The 22,638-nt window shown below is 41.6% G+C and overlaps 1 protein-coding gene across 2 annotated transcripts; it reads left to right on the plus strand.

The window, feature by feature from the left end:
• Positions 1–1,465: 1,465 nt before the first annotated feature.
• tegt (testis enhanced gene transcript (BAX inhibitor 1)) lies at positions 1,466–20,988 on the plus strand. Of its 2 annotated transcripts, none has more exons than XM_082155070.1 (10): positions 1,466–1,619; positions 6,489–6,575; positions 6,804–6,912; positions 12,298–12,415; positions 12,520–12,568; positions 16,688–16,785; positions 16,865–16,944; positions 17,026–17,126; positions 20,237–20,312; positions 20,394–20,988. In XM_082155070.1, exons 2-10 carry the CDS (start codon positions 6,520–6,522, stop codon positions 20,415–20,417), a joined length of 711 nt encoding a protein of 236 aa, XP_082011196.1. In that variant the 5' UTR covers positions 1,466–1,619; positions 6,489–6,519; the 3' UTR covers positions 20,418–20,988. The 2 variants fall into 2 exon arrangements, with proteins under 2 accessions (XP_082011196.1, XP_082011197.1); XM_082155071.1 differs by having other exon boundaries at positions 6,492–6,575.
• Positions 20,989–22,638: the final 1,650 nt, after the last annotated feature.

Raw genomic sequence — 22,638 nt, forward strand, 5'->3', positions numbered from 1 at the left:
AGAGTTTATTTCTCGAAATTCTAACTTTATAACATGCAATTGTGAGATAAAAAACACAATGATCTTTTAAAATGTTTTATTCTGTGGCCGAAATAAGATTCCTAGCATGGATAAAATAGCCTGTCTAAGATCTAGATTAGTGGTAAGGTTAGCTCTAATTTACTAATGCTGGGTACACACCAAAAGATAATCGGGCTGATTTTGGGCCGATTTCTCCCCTTCCGACAATCCTAGCTATGTCCCGATTATCTTGATGGTTTAACAGATTATTTTATCAGATTTTCCCTTGGTGTGAGGTGTGTTAAGAGTGTCCGAACCTGCTCGGAAGAACGTCGGAGCCGCTCCGATCGCGAATCGTAAATATTAAACATGTTTAATATTTACGATCAGAAATCCTGATGTGTGGGGGGAACTCCGAGGACAAACACGCGCACGCTCTGGAGATTATCACGTGAAACGAAACAATATCCAATCAGAAAGCGAGATGATGGAAGACACGGTCATTCTCACACACACACACACACACACACACACACACACACACACACACACACACACACACACACACACACACACACACACACTTGCAGGAAGCTTAATGTTAAGATTTAGTATTCATAAGTGTACATTTCGAGGAAACAAGCCTTTGTTTTTCATTTTAAGAGCAGAAATTTTACAATTTTACAATAAACAAATACAATGTTTACAATCTGTAAACATTTTCAAATTTTTGTTTAACTTTTAAGTTTGTCACTGTTTATGTATATGTATTTTTATGTTTGTTTATCGGCTTTACTCTTTGTACCCCCCTGACTGTAATTGTAAAAATAAAAAAATTAAATAAATAAAAAAGAAGCTGAGTGTTAAGGGTTCAGTGAGGTTCTATAGACTAGAGGGATTAAATAACTTTTTCTAAAGAGACAATAAATCCAATAAAGAATAAATAAAGACAATAAAGAATGAATATATTTCCGTATAAAAGGTTATATATAATGGTAGGTACAATGGTTTTTTCACGTGAATTTTCTGTGAAAATCATTCCAAACACTATCGCAATTTCTTCCTGCATATCGTCCGTCATGCTTATTCTGAAGTCTCACGATATTTTGCGAGATTTCCTGTGTTCATAGTCGAGACTCTGGTTGAAAATCTGTTTGTGTGTGGTGTGCTGTCTTTGTCACATCATGGCACACCACACACTATAGGAGCAAAACGCTTAAATCTAGGATTTTTTGTCCTCATGTTTGTGGTCTGTCACATTTTGAAAATCTTATAAGATGTAAAAAATCTTTTGGTGTGTACCCAGCATAAGTTACTTAATATTTATAAATGAATAATTAAAGATGTTTCAAAGCTTTATGAAACCAGCACGGACACCACAGGAACACAGGTCTCAGATCTGGCACTGTTGTAAAGCTTGAATAATCTCACACCGGAAGCTCAGCGTCAGTGCACTCGGCTCCAGCAGGGGGCGGGGTTTCACCAAACTGCGCGTGACGTCATCACGCTGGAGACGTCGCGTTGTTTTGCAAGCGCTGTACGTGACGGAGAGGCGTTGATCCGAATCCACAGGCCTTCAGGAACAACCGACGGACACACACACTTTCTCACAGCTTATGGTAAATACATCAACTTTACTCTTATAGAATGTCGAGAAATCATATTTACGATGAATAATAACACGATGAGCGGGAAGAGTAAACCGCCAGGAGAAACGCGTCACGGTCGGAGTCTGTGAGAACTGAGCGCGATTAAACGCTCAACTCGACAAACTTCTGCGATCTATCGCGATTATCCGTCGAGCTCGAGCTGATGTGTGTTTATTACACGTTACACTGCGGATGGGACTTGTGTTCGGGTGTGTGTGTGTGGTTTATCTGCGAGTGTGTGTTGAAGTTGTGAACAGAAGTGTGTTTTCCGTGTAACGCTACTCTCGCTACATCTGAGCTTTTACTTTCACTCTCCGCGAGGAAGTTCAGTGTTGATCTTCAGATCTTCTGATATCTGTGTGGATAAACCACTGAAATCAAGCCTGTGTAACGTCGACGATTCTGCGCTGCTGTCAGATGAGGTCAAAGGTCAGGCTATATACGCACGTCTTTTAGATAACCAGTTTAGTTTAGAAACGCACAGTGATCACGTGACTAACATTTACTAGAGTAGAAACTCCTCCAGAAAAGTACATGATGTTTCGCAGTGAACTTTCAGAATGACATCATTTCCTGCGAGCCTTTAATGATGATAAGAGTTGACCAGTGTTTCTGCTCTGCTGACTGCTGTGACGTCACATGACCTCTGACCTTTAACACTGTGTTTCCATTTTAGTGTTTCTGTTAATAAGTGTTATTTTTTTTAGTTTTAATCTCATGTTAGATATCCTTTTCAGACTTGTCGACGTACACACACACTTGCTTGTACACACTCTCACACACACACACACACACACACACACACACACTTGCTTCTACACACTCACACACTCGTGTGTACACACTCACACACACATACTCACGTGTACACACTCACACATACACACTTAACACACACTTGCTTGTACACACAATTACACATTCTCTCTCACACACACACTCGCTTGTACACACCCTCACTAACATTTACACACACTCGCTTGTACATGCACACAGTGAGAGTCTGTGTGTATAAGCGAGTGTGTGGTGTGTGTAAGTGAGTGTGTGTTTGTGTGTAAGTGAGTGTGTGTTTGTGTGTAAGTGAGTGTGTGTTTGTGTGTAAGTGAGTGTGTGTTTGTGTGTAAGTGAGTGTGTGTAAGTGAGTGTGTGTAAGTGAGTGTGTGTAAGTGAGTGTGTGTAAGTGAGTGTGTGTAAGTGAGTGTGTGTAAGTGAGTGTGTGTAAGTGAGTGTGTGTAAGTGAGTGTGTGTAAGTGAGTGTGTGTAAGTGAGTGTGTGTAAGTGAGTGAGTGTGTGTGTGTAAGTGAGTGAGTGTGTGTGTGTAAGTGAGTGAGTGTAAGTGAGTGAGTGTAAGTGAGTGTGTGTGTAAGTGAGAGTGTGTGTGCGTGCGTGTACAAGCGAGTCTGTGTGTGTTTGTGTGTGAGTGAGTGAGTGTGTGTGAGTGAGAGTGTGTGTAAGTGAGAGTGTGTGTAAGTGAGAGTGTGTGTAAGTGAGAGTGTGTGTAAGTGAGAGTGTGTGTAAGTGAGAGTGTGTGTAAGTGAGAGTGTGTGTAAGTGAGAGTGTGTGTAAGTGAGAGTGTGTGTAAGTGAGAGTGTGTGTAAGTGAGAGTGTGTGTAAGTGAGAGTGTGTGTGCGTGCGTGTACAAGCGAGTCTGTGTGTGTTTGTGTGAGTGTGTGTGTGTAAGTGAGTGTGTGTAAGTGAGTGTGTGTAAGTGAGTGTGTGTAAGTGAGTGTGTGTAAGTGAGTGTGTGTAAGTGAGTGTGTGTAAGTGAGTGTGTGTAAGTGAGTGTGTGTAAGTGAGTGTGTGTAAGTGAGTGTGTGTAAGTGAGTGTGTGTAAGTGAGTGTAAGTGAGTGTAAGTGAGTGTAAGTGAGTGTGTGTAAGTGAGTGTGTGTAAGTGAGAGTGTGCGTGCGTGTACAAGCGAGTCTGTGTGTGTTTGTGTGTGTAAGTGAGTGTGTGTAAGTGAGTGTGTGTAAGTGAGTGTGTGTAAGTGAGTGTGTGTAAGTGAGTGTGTGTGTGTAAGTGAGTGTGTGTAAGTGAGTGTGTGTAAGTGAGTGTGTGTAAGTGAGTGTGTGTAAGTGAGTGTGTGTAAGTGAGTGTGTGTAAGTGAGAGTGTGTAAGTGAGAGTGTGTGTAAGTGAGTGTGTGTAAGTGAGAGTGTGTGTGCGTGCGTGTACAAGCGAGTCTGTGTGTGTTAGTGAGAGTGTGTGTGCGTGCGTGCGTGTACAAGCGAGTCTGTGTGTGTTTGTGTGTAAGTGAGTGTGTGTTTGTGTGAGTGTGTGTTTGTGTGAGTGTGTGTAAGTGAGTGTGTGTAAGTTAGTGTGTGTAAGTGAGTGTAAGTGAGTGTGTGTAAGTGAGTGTGTGTAAGTGAGTGTGTGTAAGTGAGTGAGTGTGTGTAAGTGAGTGTGTGTAAGTGAGTGTGTGTAAGTGAGTGTGTGTAAGTGAGTGTGTGTAAGTGAGTGTGTGTAAGTGAGTGTGTGTAAGTGAGTGTGTGTAAGTGAGAGTGTGTAAGTGAGAGTGTGTAAGTGAGAGTGTGTAAGTGAGAGTGTGTAAGTGAGAGTGTGTGTGCGTGCGTGTACAAGCGAGTCTGTGTGTGTTTGTGTGTAAGTGAGTTTGTGTGTAAGTGAGTGTGTGTTTGTGTGTAAGTGAGAGTGAGTGTGTGTAAGTGAGTGTGTGTAAGTGAGTGTGTGTGTGTAAGTGAGTGTGTGTGTAAGTGAGTGTGTGTGTAAGTGAGTGTGTGTGTAAGTGAGTGTGTGTGTAAGTGAGTGTGTGTGTAAGTGAGAGTGTGTGTAAGTGAGAGTGTGTGTAAGTGAGAGTGTGTGTAAGTGAGAGTGTGTGTAAGTGAGAGTGTGTGTAAGTGAGAGTGTGTGTAAGTGAGAGTGTGTGTAAGTGAGTGTGTGTAAGTGAGTGTGTGTAAGTGTGAGTGTGTAAGTGAGTGTGTGTAAGTGAGTGTGTGTAAGTGAGTGTGTGTAAGTGAGTGTGTGTAAGTGAGTGTGTAAGTGAGAGTGTGTGTAAGTGAGAGTGTGTGTAAGTGAGAGTGTGTGTGCGTGCGTGTACAAGCGAGTCTGTGTGTGTGTGTTTGTGTGAGTGTGTGTGTGTAAGTGAGTTTGTGTGTAAGTGAGTGTGTGTTTGTGTGAGTGTGTGTTTGTGTGTAAGTGAGTTTGTGTGTAAGTGAGTGTGTGTTTGTGTGAGTGTGTGTTTGTGTGTAAGTGAGTGTGTGTTTGTGTGTAAGTGAGAGTGTGTGTGTGTGTGTAAGTGAGAGTGTGTGTGTGTACAGTAGAGATGGGATGGTATGAAAATTTCATATCACGATAATAGTGACAGATTTTATCATGATTATCAATATTATCACGGTTTTGTTCAAACGAGATGAAAGTGTTCAAAACCAATGGATGCTCACACTGAAGACATTTCAACAAGTTTTATATTTAAAAATCAACAAAACAAATAAAATGAGCCGCTCTATGCACTTCTTTAAGCAAGATTATATTCTGTGGCATTTCCTTCCTTTTATACCATGGCTTGGTTGAGTTGTAATGTAGAGTGTGGTGTGTTATTTCTTGATAACAGCCGCTGCTGAGTATAACACACCGTTGCCATGGAAAACAGAGCGTTGCTATGGACGCGGAACGGACTATTTTCTTTAGCGGAAGCAATACAATCGTTTTTAAATCAATATTTTGTGTCAAATGATTGATTTATTTGGCAGGTAGCCGTGTAATAAGCGGGATAATGTAGAGCGAGGCGGATGTTATAGCGAGTACAACCCCTTCAGCCTCCGCTTCACCTGTCGGGGGGGGTGTAGTGAGTACAACCCCTTCAGCCTCTGCTTCACCTGTCGGGGGGGGTGTAGCGAGTACAACCCCTTCAGCCTCCGCTTCACCTGTCGGGGGGGGTGTAGCGAGTACAACCCCTTCAGCCTCCGCTTCACCTGTCGGGGGGGGGTGTAGTGAGTACAACCCCTTCAGCCTCCGCTTCACCTGTCGGGGGGGTGTAGCGAGTACAACCCCTTCAGCCTCCGCTTCACCTGTCGGGGGGGTGTAGCGAGTACAACCCCTTCAGCCTCCGCTTCACCTGTCGGGGGGGTGTAGCGAGTACAACCCCTTCAGCCTCCGCTTCACCTGTCGGGGGGGGGTGTAGTGAGTACAACCCCTTCAGCCTCCGCTTCACCTGTCGGGGGGGGTGTAGCGAGTACAACCCCTTCAGCCTCCGCTTCACCTGTCGGGGGGGTGTAGCGAGTACAACCCCTTCAGCCTCCGCTTCACCTGTCGGGGGGGGTGTAGCGAGTACAACCCCTTCAGCCTCCGCTTCACCTGTCGGGGGGTGTAGCGAGTACAACCCCTTCAGCCTCCGCTTCACCTGTCGGGGGGGGGTGTAGCGAGTACAACCCCTTCAGCCTCCGCTTCACCTGTCGGGGGGGTGTAGCGAGTACAACCCCTTCAGCCTCCGCTTCACCTGTCGGGGGGGGTGTAGCGAGTACAACCCCTTCAGCCTCCGCTTCACCTGTCGGGGTCCTGATCAGCCTGTCGGGGGGGTGTTCGCTATAACATCCGCCTCGCTCTACATAACTGTCACTCTCAATAGTCTTGTTTGAACTTGATCGTTCGTCTTTGGCTCAAAGCCACACTTGCTGCGAACTTTTCTTCACGGAAGCTTCACGTTTATTTTAAGTGAGTGAGATCAAATATTTGAACTTGAAACAACATTTTGTGCCAATTATTTCCCAGACGTAGTTTTGGTGTTGAGGTCAAAGTTAACTTGCGTTCGCTGTAACAGTGGTGATGTCACACAAGAGCACTCGGTGTAACAGTCGTGTGTGTGTGTGTGTGTTCTCTCTCTTTAAGCAGGTTTTCCTGTGACTGAAACAACAGAAACATGAACGTGTTCGATCGCAGCATAAACTTTGATGCTCTCTTCAAGTTCTCTCAAATGTAAGTGTTTTGATAAGCTCAGTGTCTTTAGACATGTACAGGTGTGTGTGTGTGTGTGTGTGTGTGTGTGTGTGTGTGTGTGTGTGTGTGTGTGTGTGTGTGTGTGTGTGTGTGTGTGTGTGTGTGTGATGTAGTTGTATCTACACTATAAGAACTAGAATCCTCTGATAAGTGAATAAGTGAATGTTCTGAAGGTGTTCTGTTCACTGAAGTGTGTTTCTCCTGCAGCTCGCGCTCGACTCAGCAACACCTGAAGAGTGTGTATGCCAGTCTGGCGGTGTGTATGCTGGTGGCGACCGCTGGCGCATACATCTATGTCATCACACACATGTTTCAGGTACACCTGGGGTTTATCTTCACTTTCACACACACTCTCACACACACTCTCACACTAGAGCCCGACCGATAAAGGATTTTTAAGGCCGATACCGATACAAATATTTGGTGATTTAAAAATCCGATATTCCGATATATCGGCCGATATATATATATTCATGGGTTTCATCAGGTCCCTTTCCACAGGTGTATTAATCAAGCACAATGCAGTCTGCATTCATAATCTAGGTGCTTGATTTTATACACCTGTGGAAAGGGACCTGATGAAACCCATGAATATATATATATATTTTTTTTTAATCCAGAAACGTGTAACAAAACATGAACAGATTTTCCCTAACATTAGTTATTTGTAGTTATTTAAGAGTCCTCAGCCTTACTAAAATAATATAATGCAGTTTAAAAATAAAAATAATTTTTTTAAAATTAACTTTGTCACAACAGAACAGAATATATTAAAGTTCTGATAAATATAATGTATATTAAAAATACAAACTTAAGATATGAAACTTAAAGTCCTTTGAACAAAAAAAATCAACTATTATTATTAATATTGACAGTAATAATTTAAAAAAAATCAATGACGATGATATTATTATTATCTTCATCATTTGTATTATTATTAAACAAGACAAAGGTCACTCCTAATTCTATCCATCTATTCCATCAAGCTAACGTTACAACAAACCATTTTCAATCATCATTTGCTGCCTGCCTTCTAAAATCTACTACTTAGTGATGCACTAAATACATTATGTGAGGTAATTAACACATGGTTACCGAGTCGATCGTTCCCTGGGATGCGTTTTCATGAAAATCGAATGTAAAGACTTTTATCTCTAAAAACAGATGATCTTATAACACTAGTATATGGAGCACAGAGTAATCGAGTCACGAACGCCGTGCTACGTTAGATTTCACAAACGTAATTCCTATGGACCAGCTCACTTAGCGCGGCGTTCGTGACTCGATTAGTCGAGTTTTCCTAGATGATGCCTGCCTGTAAACGCGTAATGTACTGTCTTTATAAAGTATCTTCTTATTAAACTGTCTGTACACTTACAAAGTTCTCAATGCTTCGGTTTGCATGTATGGACCCTCATTATGCTACCGTGTTAGTGTGAGGCTATTTTGAGCCTTGTTAGTGGTATTAACTAGTGATTTACTTTTACTTACTCTGTGCCCCATATACTAGCGTTATAAGATCATCTGTTTTTAGAGATAAAAGTCTTTACATTCGATTTTCATGAAAACGCATCCCAGGGAACGATCGACTCGGTAACCATGTGTTAATTACCCCTACAGTAACGCACACTTGGATTTCACACACGTGTAAAAGAAAAGCTAACTTTTATGCACAGGTTATGTTTGATACTTTTTCTCTGTCTAAATGTTCACTCCTGGCGTGCCTAACTTACATTTTACAATGCAGAGACTGGAACTACAGATATGCTAGTTATAAATACAGTAATCATTACTTTATTTAGGCAGAATAAGTTTTGTTGTGATTTCCAAGCTCATTGATGTTAGCGAGCTTCCTTGTATAGTGCCCTCTGGTGGACAAACTATGCAGCGCCAACACTCATAACATGATTGAAGGGTGTTTCGTCCGCTTTTATTTTATTTTTTAAATATTCATTTATCGGCCGTTATAAATGCCGATACCGATAGTTTGGGAAAATGTCTAATATCGGCCCGCCGATATATCGGTCGGGCTCTATCTCACACACACACACACACTCCTGATGTTGTTTCAGGGTGGGATCAAACACACACACACACACTCGCTCTCACACTCCTGATGTTGTTTTAGGGTGGGATCACACACACACACACACACACACACACACCAGGGTTTCCGTTGTCCGGTAATTACCGGACATTGGCCGGAAAAAAAATGAAATGTCCGACAAAATTAAATCTCTCCGGTCAAATTGTCCGATTAAAATTACCTAATAATCCCGCCCCCCTAACACAATCTGAATTTGAGAATAAGCCTAAAATGTATAAAACAAAAATACACCGACCTTTGGCTTTTATAAAGGAACAGGCTCTACCGTTTGAAAGTTATTAAACAACATCGCATGCTGCATTTCAAATAAAGCGCACGCCTAAAACGGCTGTAATATAGACCTAAACAACGAACGAATGAGTGAGACGTTTCAAATATGGCCAGGCCCAGGCAGACTAGCCGTAAAAGCTTTTTTCAGAGGCCAGACGCGACGGACGATGGTGAATCAGGAACGCCTGAAGCCTCAGATGTCCAGACAGCTCCACCACCACCGGAGAAAAAAGCAGAATCGGATCAAGACGAAGCAGCGAAGTCGCCTTGCGGAGAACAAGGTTACGCGGCTTATGCGCATTGCAAGTTGCGGAGAGACACTAGCCGCGTTTCCATTATAGGCTACCCTTCAAATTGAAATTGCGAATTAAAAATACGCACAATGGAAACACGTTAATTTCGCAAAACTCCCGTTTATCGCAAGAACGGTTTTATGCTCGCATGAGGTGGTTTTTCAGGCAATTCGAAAAAGGAATATTTCGCAAAACTGCAATGGAAACAGTTTTTGCGCATTTGCAGTCACCTGACTTAGAAGACGCGGTGTGTTTGAGATCCATGTATAGCTACGCAAATAATAATCATTTTATATTATTTTATTATATTATAACATTTAATAAGCTATATTTAGAAGACGCTTTTATGCAAAAAAGGAACAAAGCTGGTGTGGAGCGCGCACTGCATGGCACGGAGGCGCGGGCGTGACCACTTGCATTTTCCTATTAACAGTGGAAACAACTTAAAATACTCTGTCATTTCTGGTCATACAGAAAATAATAATACATTATTCTCAACTACTTTTATTTGTGTAAACTCACAATAACAAGAAAACGTTGTGCTTTTGTAAAATAAAATAAAACAATCAGACGCACTTTCATGATCTCCATAAACTGGAGCGCGAGAACTGAAACAAAATATAGCCTAGGCTAAAGCTTGAAATGTCCACTTTAAAACGAACAAATTCGAATCGAAAGCTAATACCTTCTGATTATGTACCTAATCAGTATGAAAGGTGCATTTCTCTCTAAAAGCGCATCTGCTTAACAGCGGAGATGGAGATGTGATTTTAGCCGACACTTAGAAAGCAATAGTTTATTCATAATATGAATGGCTCTTCTCATTCAGCACTGCGGGAAAAACATCAATTCCAGGTTCTAATTTGGCCTTTGAAAACCAGTAAAATCGACATGTTTTCCATATTAATTTGTGAATATGTTAAATGTTTAATAAAGGGGCAAAAAGTCATAAAAAAAATCAGAAAATGCGTCGGTAGGGTAGACTGGGTACAGTTGAGACACTTTTTGCGTTTTGATTTTTCACACAAAAAATAGATACTGAAAAGAAGTGAATTTCCACATGGCATGCCACATGACATTTCATTAGCTTGTAGACAAAGATATTATCAATCAATAATACCCACAAGTAGTTTATATTTTCCACAATTACCTAATAAAAATAAGGTGCTTTTTGTCTCAACCTTGTCTCAACTGTACCCATATGTGGTACAGTTGAGACACCCATTTTTAATGATGTAAAGATAACTTACCATTCATTGTAAATACAAAAAATAAAGACAAATAAAGAAAATAACAATTGGGCAACATTTTTGTTTATTCAACCATTTATATTCATTCATTTTATTTAAATTAGCACTGGTTAAAATTTATAAAGCAGGAACAAGATATTAAACAATATTTATTAATAATACACAGTTTAAATATCACAAATATCAAATTTTATTTTCATTTGCGTCCTATGCTGGCTAATTACGACCTTTAACCTGTTATCATAACACTGAACAATTAAACAGTGTGTTTCCTAATAGAGCTCTATCGGGGGTACAGTTGGTACACGTGTGTCTCAACTATACCCCGCTGGACACCTCGCACATTTCTCTAGATTTTGCAATTACCTTGCATGACACAATACCATGAAATATGCCAGTTTTTAGGGCACAGAATAAAGTTTGTGGTGGTACCAGTTATGTTTAACAGTCATATAGGGATAATAAGCTATTCATTGTGGAGAGTGCATGGTGAAGTGAACGTCCTACTTTAGAAAAAGAACTTTACCCGATATTTTCGGATCGGAGATGCGTCCACTGTTCAAATTTCCCACAAACAAAGAGGACACTAATACGCATGTGCACAGCAAAAATCACAACTTGTGCTTGCTGCGAACGCAAGTTATTAAAGGTGTCTCAACTGTACCTATGTCTCAACTGTACCCAGTCTACCCTATTTACTTTTTTTGCGCAGCAGTTTGTGTAGCCAGTTCAAATTAAAATTTTGGTGTTCAACTTTGCGTTTTAAAAAGACAACAACCGTTCATTTTTCGTTTTTCAATTACGGGTTAAAAAAGGAAAAACGAATGGACAAAAGTAGCCTACATGGATCGTTTGGACAGAATACGAGACAGAGTTCTTTATTAAATTCATAAAAGAAACAATAATTAGCCTATAGGAATACTGGATTCTAAATCTCAAATAAATGCCACAATCAAAACCTCGGAGCAGAAATGAGGGCGAAACACCCAGAAACTCCCTGTGTCGTTCGCAGTACAAGGGTCTTTCCCTGCCATTAATGCTTGGATAACACGCCACGTCTCCTTCCATTAATCATAATAATAATGTCTAATGCGGTGGCAGTGATATTATATAAACCAACGTCCGTTGCCGTGATTTTTTAAATGACTTATCGTGAGAGAAAAAAGGACGTTTAGTCGCATATAACATCGGTTAATGGAAACGCCGTCATTTCGCAATAGTTTTTTATCGATATTTAGATAATAGCGCAAAACATTTGCGCAAATCTGTAATGGAAATGCGGCTATTTACACCGCGAGATATTCAGATATTTTATGTGGGGAAGGGGGATTGGTTTGTTAAACTATGAATGTGAAACCATAGTAAAAACAATTGGCGTTGATTGACGCCAATCGGACGTTCATGTTTTTTTTTTCCGTCTATTTGAAAGTTAGGCTAATAAACATGTTGCGTTCTATAGGCTACGGCCTGATTATGTCATTTTTTTAAGTTACATAGCCTGCCTCCAGTTTTCCTCAACTTGACTAATTAAGAGGCAATATTTGACCGGCATATCATCAAAATGTCCGGAAAACGAAATCTCTGCTGGTCACTTTGACCGGCACCATTTTTTTCTAGCGGAAACTCTGACACACACACACACACACACACACACACACACACACACACACACACACACACACACACACACACACACACACACACACACACACACACACACACACACACACACACACACACACATACACACACTCGTTCTCACACTCCTGATGTTGTTTCAGGGTGGGATCACTATGCTGGGGTCTCTGGCCATGATGGGTTGGCTGGCCATGACTCCTCACAGTCCTCAGACGGAGAAGAAGAGGTTGGCCATTCTGGCGGCTTTCGCTTTCTTCACAGGTCAGCTGATTAAACCTCTGCTTCATATCCTAGATCATGTGTTCAAGACACTCACTGTAACACATCATATAATACCATAACACGTCACCCTGTGTGTTAAACAGGTCTTGGACTCGGCCCGCTCATGGACTACGTCATCAGCATCAACCCGAGGTAAAGTTCCTGATCACAGGGTTTACTTTCTAATGGCTGTTCTTACAGATATTACCCTTCGGCCAGTTACTTTTGAAGTATAAAGTGTCTGTCGTTAGAGATTGTGATGTATCGTTTATATCGCAGTATGTAAATATATCTGCATAGCAGATAAAAAGCGGGATGTTAAAGACCGTTATTAAGCACAATAAGCCTTGAATAAAGATCTGGATGTTTGACTTGCGCTGACTGTCACACACACACACACACACACACACACACACACACACACACACACACACACACCTGAAGTGTGCGGACAGAAAGGCGCCTCTCAAACAGCATGAGATCCTGGATTCTGTTCTCTTTTGAGATTTATTGTGCTTAAATGGTCAAATACACACACGTTTATGTCCAGAAGCCATGTGGAGTATACACTTAAAGTCCCCCTGTGGTGAAAATCCAGGTTTTAATGTTGGTTATTACACGGCTCTGTGGAATACTTGATTCTGATTGGTCAATAGCGTCATCCAGTGGTGTGTTATTCCCAGATAACAGCCGCTGAGAACAGAAACACAGGCTCATCCGGGTCACTGAAGTCAGCAGCGCTAGGAACGGGTTTTTCTTCGTGGAAGTTTTGCGTTTTGTGAGCTAATAAAATATTAAAACTCAGTTGAATCAATATTTTGTGTACAGTTATTTAATTATGCCATCCAGTATCGTGGACTCGCTCTCTCGTTTCACACAAATGCAGCGGCGGCCATTTTGTGACTATTGTTTTGTTCACTGTTGGATTATAAGACACAAACAGGCACGATTTTAAAACAGTTTAATCTGAAATCAATATCTCTGATCTCCATAATTATTTATGTGGTGAAATGCTGTGTAGTAAGTGTTATGACTGTATACCGTATCTCTTAAATGTCCGTCTAGTTTGATCTTGCCGCTGAAACTGCTCTCTCCACGGAAGCTCTGTGTTTAAACTCAGATCAATATTTCGTGTCTAATTATTTACTTATGTTGGGAGTAGCAGTGTAGTAAGCGGGATAATGTACATAGAGCCTGTTGTTATCTCAGAATAAATCCCCTTCAGGTGTGTGTGTGTGATCTCAGAATAAATCCCCTTCAGGTGTGTGTGTGTGTGATCTCAGAATAACCCCCCTTCAGGTGTGTGTGTGTGTGTGTGATCTCAGAATAAACCCCCTTCAGGTGTGTGTGTGTGTGTGATCTCAGAATAACCCCCCTTCAGGTGTGTGTGTGTGTGTGTGATCTCAGAATAAACCCCCTTCAGGTGTGTGTGTGTGTGTGTGTGTGTGTGATCTCAGAATAAACCCCCTTCAGGTGTGTGTGTGTGTGTGTGTGATCTCAGAATAAATCCCCTTCAGGTGTGTGTGTGTGTGATCTCAGAATAACCCCCCTTCAGGTGTGTGTGTGTGTGTGTGATCTCAGAATAAACCCCCTTCAGGTGTGTGTGTGTGTGTGATCTCAGAATAACCCCCCTTCAGGTGTGTGTGTGTGTGTGTGATCTCAGAATAAACCCCCTTCAGGTGTGTGTGTGTGTGTGTGTGTGTGTGATCTCAGAATAAACCCCCTTCAGGTGTGTGTGTGTGTGTGTGTGTGATCTCAGAATAAACCCCCTTCAGGTGTGTGTGTGTGTGTGTGTGTGTGTGATCTCAGAATAAACCCCCTTCAGGTGTGTGTGTGTGATCTCAGAATAAACCCCCTTAGGCTGATGCGAGACCTGATCCTGATCACTCTGTCGGGTTTATTCTGCGACGACAACCAGCTGGATGTACATTATCCTTACATATGTCTATGTGGTGTTTTTAATCTGCTTTAAGACAAACCATGTGTAAGTTCATAAGTCGACAGCATTGCTGAATATTTTCTCCTTAAAACTGCAGTGAACCAAAGACAGTCTCAAACACACGCTTTGAAATCGCTGGTGTTTCTGACGTCACAAACTACCTTGTAACCAATCAGATCAACCTGTGATCGTCAACCAGTGGATCTCTGAGCTGAGGGAGTGAGTGGAGGCGGGGCTCATTTGCATATTCATAGAACCGCGCATACTAAATGAGGCGAGGGTGTCGATTTACATTCAAGATATTTTAAGGCATGAAGGAAAAAAACGTTTAAATTTGTCATTTTGGTGATCAAAGGGATACAGTTATTGACCACAGCCTGACTTTAACTCGGTGATGCAACGGCATTATGGGGGCCTGAAAACACAAACTTTCGAAAACAAGTTTTTGAGAACAATCAATGAAAATTACAAAACCGCGAGTCTCTGAAACCGGTGAGCTCATGCGTGTGAGTTTGTCACTTCACGGATCCGTGTGAATGGGGGATCGTTTGGCAACGCTGTCCTCTGTACGTCAGTTCATCATTGTCGTGTAAACCAGGGGTCCCCGGTCCGCGGACTGGTACCGGGCCGCTGCACAGAAAGAATAAATAACTTACCGTATTTTCCGGACTATAAGTCGCTCCGGAGTATAAGTTGCATCAGTCAAAAAATGCGTCATGAAGAAGAAAAAAACATATATAGCCTAAGTCGCTCTGGACTATAAGTCGCATTTATTTATTTTTTATAATTTTACAGACGTGACAGTTCTCTGTTACGGACGTAAGCGCTCTGAAAGGGGCACTAAGACTGCTTTAAAACTTTCACTGAGACCTCAAACAGAAAGCACAAAGCCTGTCTTTAAATTTAATTTCGTTTTGTATTAATTGTATCTTAATTTTCATCAACCAATTTAATAAATCAGAAGTAAATATAGTAGAAAATGGATAATCACGCACTGAGGCGCCGGCGCGTGAACTGGAGCTCGTCTCATAAATGAACCGAAACTCAGCGTATGAGGTAGCCTACTCGCCTCACAGACCTGAGACATATATAGAAAGCTTGAAATGTCTACTTTTAAACAGAACAATTCAAAACAAAAGAAAACAGACTGCTCTCTGCTTATGTAATCCGTATGAAATGTGCATTTCTCTCCGGCGCGTTCACTACTGCGAAGATCGCGAGTCAGCATCGTCAACTTCATCTTTGCAGCCGACACTGACACAGAAAACACTTGTTTATTAGTAAACAATTAAAATGTCTCCTGCTATATTTTACATATTCATAATCATTAATTTTGCCGGTTCGTTGTGACAGCTTTCAGGTGCGTTATTGGCAGCGCCACCCTTACATGTTACATGAACGCATCAGCACCGAAAACATGGAGATTTTTTGTGTTCAGGCTTCCTCAGTTGTCTTTAGGCGTGATGTTACGAGGACACTGCTAATAAAGTTGCGAGTAGGCCTACTCATTGGATTCACATTTATTATTATATTTAAAAAATACCCCAGTTTTTATGCCGGTCTTATCATTTTATTTTGTTGTATTTATCCGCCACACCTTAAAGGCCGGTCCGTGAAAATATTGTCTGATATTAAACCGGTCCGTGGCGCAAAAAAGGTTGAGGACCGCTGGTGTAAACGACGGCTCAGTCTGACTGCACTGATAAACGCCTCAGAGTTGTTGTGTTTTTTAGGTGACCTTGATATGAATTCATAAATAATAGGGGTGTAGCGAGTCCCTCATGTCACGATTCGACACATCACGATACTGAACTCACAATACCATATTACAGACACATGATAAAAGGTTAACAAAAACATTTAGTTGATTAAAATGCTAAATTTGGTGTTACATAGTGTGTGTAAATGAATAGTCTTGGACTTGGTGCTGAAACCCAAAGCACAGGACAATAGAGACACCAGAATAACAATATTCATGATTCTGAAGATGAAAATGCACAATTGTTGTAGATGAATATGCTTTCACTGTCACTGACTAGATATATTTATAATAATGTAGGACACTTTTACTGGGAACATCAGACATCTGGCATTATCAGGACACACACATATTCCCCCACTGCATTATTATACATTATATTCAACATTATATATAGTAGTTTAATATAGAACTGACACTAAAACTCTGACAACTTTAATTTTTCCTTTCACTGTAATGTTCATTTTGGGTGAACTATACACAACACATATTGTTGCATATTTGTATTGCGATATATTGTGACACTCCTAATAAATAAGCATTGTTCTGAACTGGTGTCTTCATTGTTCTCCAGCATCATCGTGACGGCGTTCCTCGGCACCTCCATCATCTTCGGCTGCTTCACACTGAGCGCGCTCTATGCCCAGCGCAGGAGTTACCTGTTCCTGGGAGGTACAGACACTCACACTCTCTCTCATACACACACACACACGACTCTGCTGATCTGACCTGTGCTCTCCTGTTCTTCTAGGTACTCTGATGTCAGGCCTGACCGTTCTCCTGCTCGTCTCCGTCCTCAACATGTTCTTCGCCTCAGCTTTGGTCTTTAAGGTGTGTGATTGACCGTGTGAAGGGAGCAGGTGTCCAGGGTGTGTGTGAGTGTGTGTGTGTAACAGTTCTGATGTGTTTCAGGCTCATCTGTATCTGGGTCTGGCCGTCATGTGTGGGTTTGTGCTGTTCGACACTCAGCTCATCATCGAGAAGGCAGAGATGGGAGATAAAGATTACATCTGGTAAGAGTTTTACTCTGTTTACCAGTATATTACAGGGCTTAAAGTATTCCGGCTTGAGGGCAGGTCCGGCCTCCGGCGCAGGCAAAATGTATTTATCAGGCTGTAAATTACAGTCGGAGGCACTTTCGGCGCGGACGCGCTTGGAAAAAACGAGCGCGTCGCTTCCATTATGAGCGCGCATACCGCGCGGCTACATTTGAAACAACGAACTTAAGCGCGCAAATGCGCGATATGTGAACAGGCCCTAATCTGACTTGAATAACACACCGGTCCCCTTCAACCTACCACCTTGATTCAAGAGTCAGCGCGTTCAGCTGTCACAGCCAATGGGAGCATGATATTAGGTTGTCTTAGCCAATTGCTAGAGAGGAGGGCGGGTCTTGTGCAGGAAGTGAACCAGGTCGCAGTTAGCTTGTACTCACGCTATGGAGAATGGCGTTTATCAAACCAGGAGAAAATACATCTGCTTTGGAGAAGAAAGTAAAAAAACAAGTGGCGCTGGGCATGGCTTGAAGAAAGAGGACAAGACGGGAAGGCCTTAGGCACTTGGTGCAGTAAACTTCCGGAGCATGGAGCTTGTTTTTGCATAGTTAACCACAAAAAGCTTCACTATGCCACTAGTGGTAAAAAAACCCTTGTCCGCCATGATGGAGATAAGACGCACAGAGCTATCGTGCGCAGTCTACAGTATACGACCACGTTACCTGGAGCAGAAACTACGGCAACTCCTCTGACCTCTTTCACTGACCGTGTATGTGAGCAAAAGTTAAGACTGTGTGCGTTTATGTCTCAACACGACTTATCGTTCACAATTTCACAACCGCTTGTGGATCTATGTAAAAAGTTGGCCGAGGACAAAACTGCTTTGTCTAAACTGTCACTGTCGAACCAGCAAGTAAGCTATTTAAATACACACGGCCTCGCTTTACAATTCAAAAAAGATCTTTCGGACAAAAACAATGTTTTCTCTGAACATTGATGAGTCGACAAACAACAATGTAGACCGAATATTAAATGTATTGGTCAGATTTTTCTGAAAGCAAAGCAGCCATGACCTATTCAACAGAAGTACTTTCTGTCAAAACTTTGAAAAGAAGATGCTTAGATCGCTTAAAAGACTTCATTTATAGCCCAGAAACGCCCAAAAAACAGAGGAAAAGTTAGATTTAGAATGATAAATAGCCTTTTGAGTTGCACTAAGATTGTAATACAGTACAGTATTACACTACAGTAGTTTTCTAACATCTATGCATTTATTGGTTTGATGCACTTTTGTGTTTTTTATGTTCTCTAACTAATACAAATGTCTATTTAAGTTGGCAAAGTTTTCTGTTTTGGTAAAAGCACCTAAGAATGTTTGCACATTTCAGAGTGAGCAGTGTTGAGTGCACTTTATGCTGTTTGCACATTACAAAGAAACCAGTGGTGAATGCACTTTATGTCATTAACATGTTTCAAAGCTAGCAATTCAATAAATATTGGCACAAACATTCATGTTATGTTATTTTCTTGACACAGTAAGCCTAGTACTGCAAAAGTTTCAATTATTTTGGCACAATAGTTGTTAATGCGTTGAAAATATGACTGTGCTGTTGCTCATAGAATTGGTTAATAGAAAAAACGGGCTTGGTAAAAGTCCTGGTTGAGCCACAGAAAGTTCAGGCTCAGGATTTGTTTTCACTTTAAGCCCTGATATTAATAACAGCAACACTTCTCAATAAGGTTCATTAGTGAACATGAACTAAGACTGAACAATACTTCTTCAGCATTTATTAATCTTAGTAAATGTTGTAATTAATATTAACTAATACACTATTAAAATCAAAGGTTGTATTTGTTAACATTAGTTAATGCACTGTGAACATGAACAAACAATGAACGGCTGGATTATTATTAAATAAAGATGAATAAATACTGTAACAAATGTGTTGCTCATTGTTAGTTCATGTTAGTTAATACATTAATGTTAACTAATTGTAAAGTGTTACCAATAATTGTGTTCATGTAATGGCAGATATTATATGTGTGGTTAAAGTTAAAAGTGGTTGTTTATGCTAGTTTATGAAAGATAGTGCTTTTGCTGAAGCCATAGATTGGTTTCAGGTTTTCAGGTTGAAATGATTTTTCAGTCACTTTTCAGAGTAATATTAGTATAGTCTCTATGGACTCTGGACATTTACGCTATATTTATAAAATAATATAAAAAATAATCATTTCCAACTTAAACTGTGGTCAATTTTTACTTCTTTAAAGCACAATCTTAAGTTTGACCTCTTCTCAGAGATGACACTAGGCAGATTATTGCTGAAGTGAAAAAAGTTTGAAAGAGTGAACTTAAAAAAAGTTACAGAATTTAGTTTATTGTCATGAAAAAAGCACAAAAATGCTATTTAACATTTTTATATGAAATTTATATTTTAAAAAACACGTTTGTCTCTAAAACTGCAAGAAAATAAAAGCCATAAATCTAAACAAGTTGTGTTAAAAATGTGAGGCTGATATCTGCTAAAATGATCTCGGCTGCAGTACCACACGCTTCCACTAGAGGAACTTCCTCTCATTCATTCCCAATGCGTCATTTCTCACCGTAGGAGCATAAGTGACAATTTATTGTCAGTTTTATTAGTCTATTGCTTTTGTTTTGTTGGAGTGTGTGTTCACACAGCAAGTGCCAAAAGCTTTACTAAGTTTCGTACCATTCCTATTAAGGAAAAATAAAAAAATAAAAAAACGTAAAACTGTTTGGTCAAAAGTGACGAGAGCACCAGAGCACAGTGTCAGAGTCTCTTCAGCTTCTGCTATAGAGCATCTCTCAGTGTCTCATGTTCTCACTCGCGTCTGAACCTCGCCGACTGAACAGAAGAAACGAACCGGAGGCGGAGCCTCAGAGCCACACCCACATATTACATCATCACCACTGGCCAATGGGAGTTCACCAGTGTATCGTGGCCTTTAATATCCCTAGTTTATATTAGTATTTTAAGAGTAAAATTGTATCTAAAAGAAACCAAATCCATTGTTTAATGAACCAGCCACAATAAAGTTGTACATACTGAGAAAGGAAGGAGAACGGGAATGAACATGACTGTGTTTGTGTTTTGTCACTGAAGGCATTGTGTCGACCTCTTCCTGGACTTTGTGACCATCTTCAGAAAGCTTGTGATCATCCTCTCTATGAACGAGAAGGTATTTCACACATCATAACTGTCCATCAGCGTCGTTGCCTCCATCTGTTCTAGTCCATACTGACTGTGTGTGTTTGTGTAGGAGAAGAAGAAGGAGAAGAAGTAACGAGGAGAGGACACATCTGTGAGCCGAACACGTCTGCAGCTTCATTGTGAATCTGATTAGTTTGATTACATTAATGTGATTTGATATGGTGTCTTAACTTTATTTTTGAGAATTGTTCCTGGGCTTTGATATGTTGTCAGAATAGTGACCTAATGTGGTTTGACTGTAGATTTTGAAGTCTTATTTAAAAGCTTAATTTCTTTGACTTGCTGCAGGATTGAAGGTTCTGTGGAAGAGGAATCTCATTAAACATTCTGAAGATGATCTGATTTAATATTGTACACATGATAGAAAGTGACTTTCTTACCCACGCTCTGAACAATATCAAATCATTACCAGCTTAACATGGTTGTGCTCCGCTAATCTGCTTTCTGTGGTGTTTGCATTCTTTCATTCTTTTCTTTTCTTCATTGCCAATGTCTACTAGAGTTTTGTAGCTGTTAATGCCAAGTTTATTTAGATTGAAGGCTACCATTGTTAATGCATTTATCATTGAGATCACAGATGAGATTTTTTTAATTTTATTCATGAATATTGTGCATCTTAAGTCAATAAACGATGCCACAGATTGCATTGGTGTTCTGGTGAGTGGTGTCTGATATATATATTAACCCTATGTTTACATCCAGCATGTGCAGTTCTGCTGGCTTTCAATTCTTTTTTTTTAATGAAGTGAATTAGATTTAATATTTGTCGTATAAGCAGATGTTTGAATTGTACATATATCATCCAGTGTGTTCTGTGCTGGCTCATACAGTGGCTGTGTGAACTCTCCCCGCCAGCGTGTGTGTGACTGAGGAGTGTGTGAGCTGGACTGTGTGACTGAGGAGTGTGTGAGCTGGACTGTGTGTGACTGAGGAGTGTGTGAGCTGGACTGTGTGTGACTGAGGAGTGTGTGAGCTGGACTGTGTGTGACTGAGGAGTGTGTGAGCTGGACTGTGTGTGACTGAGAAGTGTGTGAGCTGGACTGTGTGTGACTGAGGAGTGTGTGAGCTGGACTGTGTGTGACTGAGAAGTGTGTGAGCTGGACTGTGTGTGACTGAGGAGTGTGTGAGCTGGACTGTGTGTGACTGAGGAGTGTGTGAGCTGGACTGTGTGTGACTGAGGAGTGTGTGAGCTGGACTGTGTGTGACTGAGGAGTGTGTGAGCTGGACTGTGTGTGACTGAGAAGTGTGTGAGCTGGACTGTGTGTGACTGAGAAGTGTGTGAGCTGGACTGTGTGTGACTGAGGAGTGTGTGAGCTGGACTGTGTGTGACTGAGAAGTGTGTGAGCTGGACTGTGTGTGACTGAGGAGTGTGTGAGCTGGACTGTGTGTGACTGAGAAGTGTGTGAGCTGGACTGTGTGTGACTGAGGAGTGTGTGAGCTGGACTGTGTGTGACTGAGAAGTGTGTGAGCTGGACTGTGTGTGACTGAGAAGTGTGTGAGCTGGACTGTGTGTGACTGAGAAGTGTGAGCTGGACTGTGTGTGACTGAGGAGTGTGTGAGCTGGACTGTGTGTGACTGAGGAGTGTGAGCTGGACTGTGTGTGACTGAGGAGTGTGTGAGCTGGACTGTGTGTGACTGAGAAGTGTGTGAGCTGGACTGTGTGTGACTGAGGAGTGTGTGAGCTGGACTGTGTGTGACTGAGGAGTGTGTGAGCTGGACTGTGTGTGACTGAGAAGTGTGTGAGCTGGACTGTGTGTGACTGAGGAGTGTGTGAGCTGGACTGTGTGTGACTGAGAAGTGTGTGAGCTGGACTGTGTGTGACTGAGGAGTGTGTGAGCTGGACTGTGTGTGACTGAGGAGTGTGTGAGCTGGACTGTGTGTGACTGAGGAGTGTGTGAGCTGGACTGTGTGTGACTGAGGAGTGTGTGAGCTGGACTGTGTGACTGAGGAGTGTGTGAGCTGGACTGTGTGTGACTGAGGAGTGTGAGCTGGACTGTGTGTGACTGAGGAGTGTGTGAGCTGGACTGTGTGTGACTGAGGAGTGTGTGAGCTGGACTGTGTGTGACTGAGAAGTGTGTGAGCTGGACTGTGTGTGACTGAGGAGTGTGTGAGCTGGACTGTGTGTGACTGAGGAGTGTGTGAGCTGGACTGTGTGTGACTGAGGAGTGTGTGAGCTGGACTGTGTGACTGAGGAGTGTGTGAGCTGGACTGTGTGTGACTGAGGAGTGTGTGAGCTGGACTGTGTGTGAGCTGGACTGTGTGTGACTGAGGAGTGTGTGAGCTGGACTGTGTGT

This window comes from Leuciscus leuciscus (assembly GCF_965113295.1).
Source record: "Leuciscus leuciscus genome assembly, chromosome: 23".
Lineage (NCBI taxonomy): Eukaryota > Metazoa > Chordata > Actinopteri > Cypriniformes > Leuciscidae > Leuciscus > Leuciscus leuciscus.

What these genes read in the sequence shown, in the direction of transcription:
- tegt (XM_082155070.1), top strand. Translation starts at nt 6,520, where the DNA reads ATGAACGTGTTCGATCGCAGCATAAACTTTGATGCTCTCTTCAAGTTC. An exon ending in GTCATCAGCATCAACCCGAG is followed by an intron (nt 12,569 to 16,687) that starts GTAAAGTTCCTG and finishes ATTGTTCTCCAG; the next exon opens with CATCATCGTGACGGCGTTCC. An exon ending in TCCTCTCTATGAACGAGAAG is followed by an intron (nt 20,313 to 20,393) that starts GTATTTCACACA and finishes GTGTTTGTGTAG; the next exon opens with GAGAAGAAGAAGGAGAAGAA.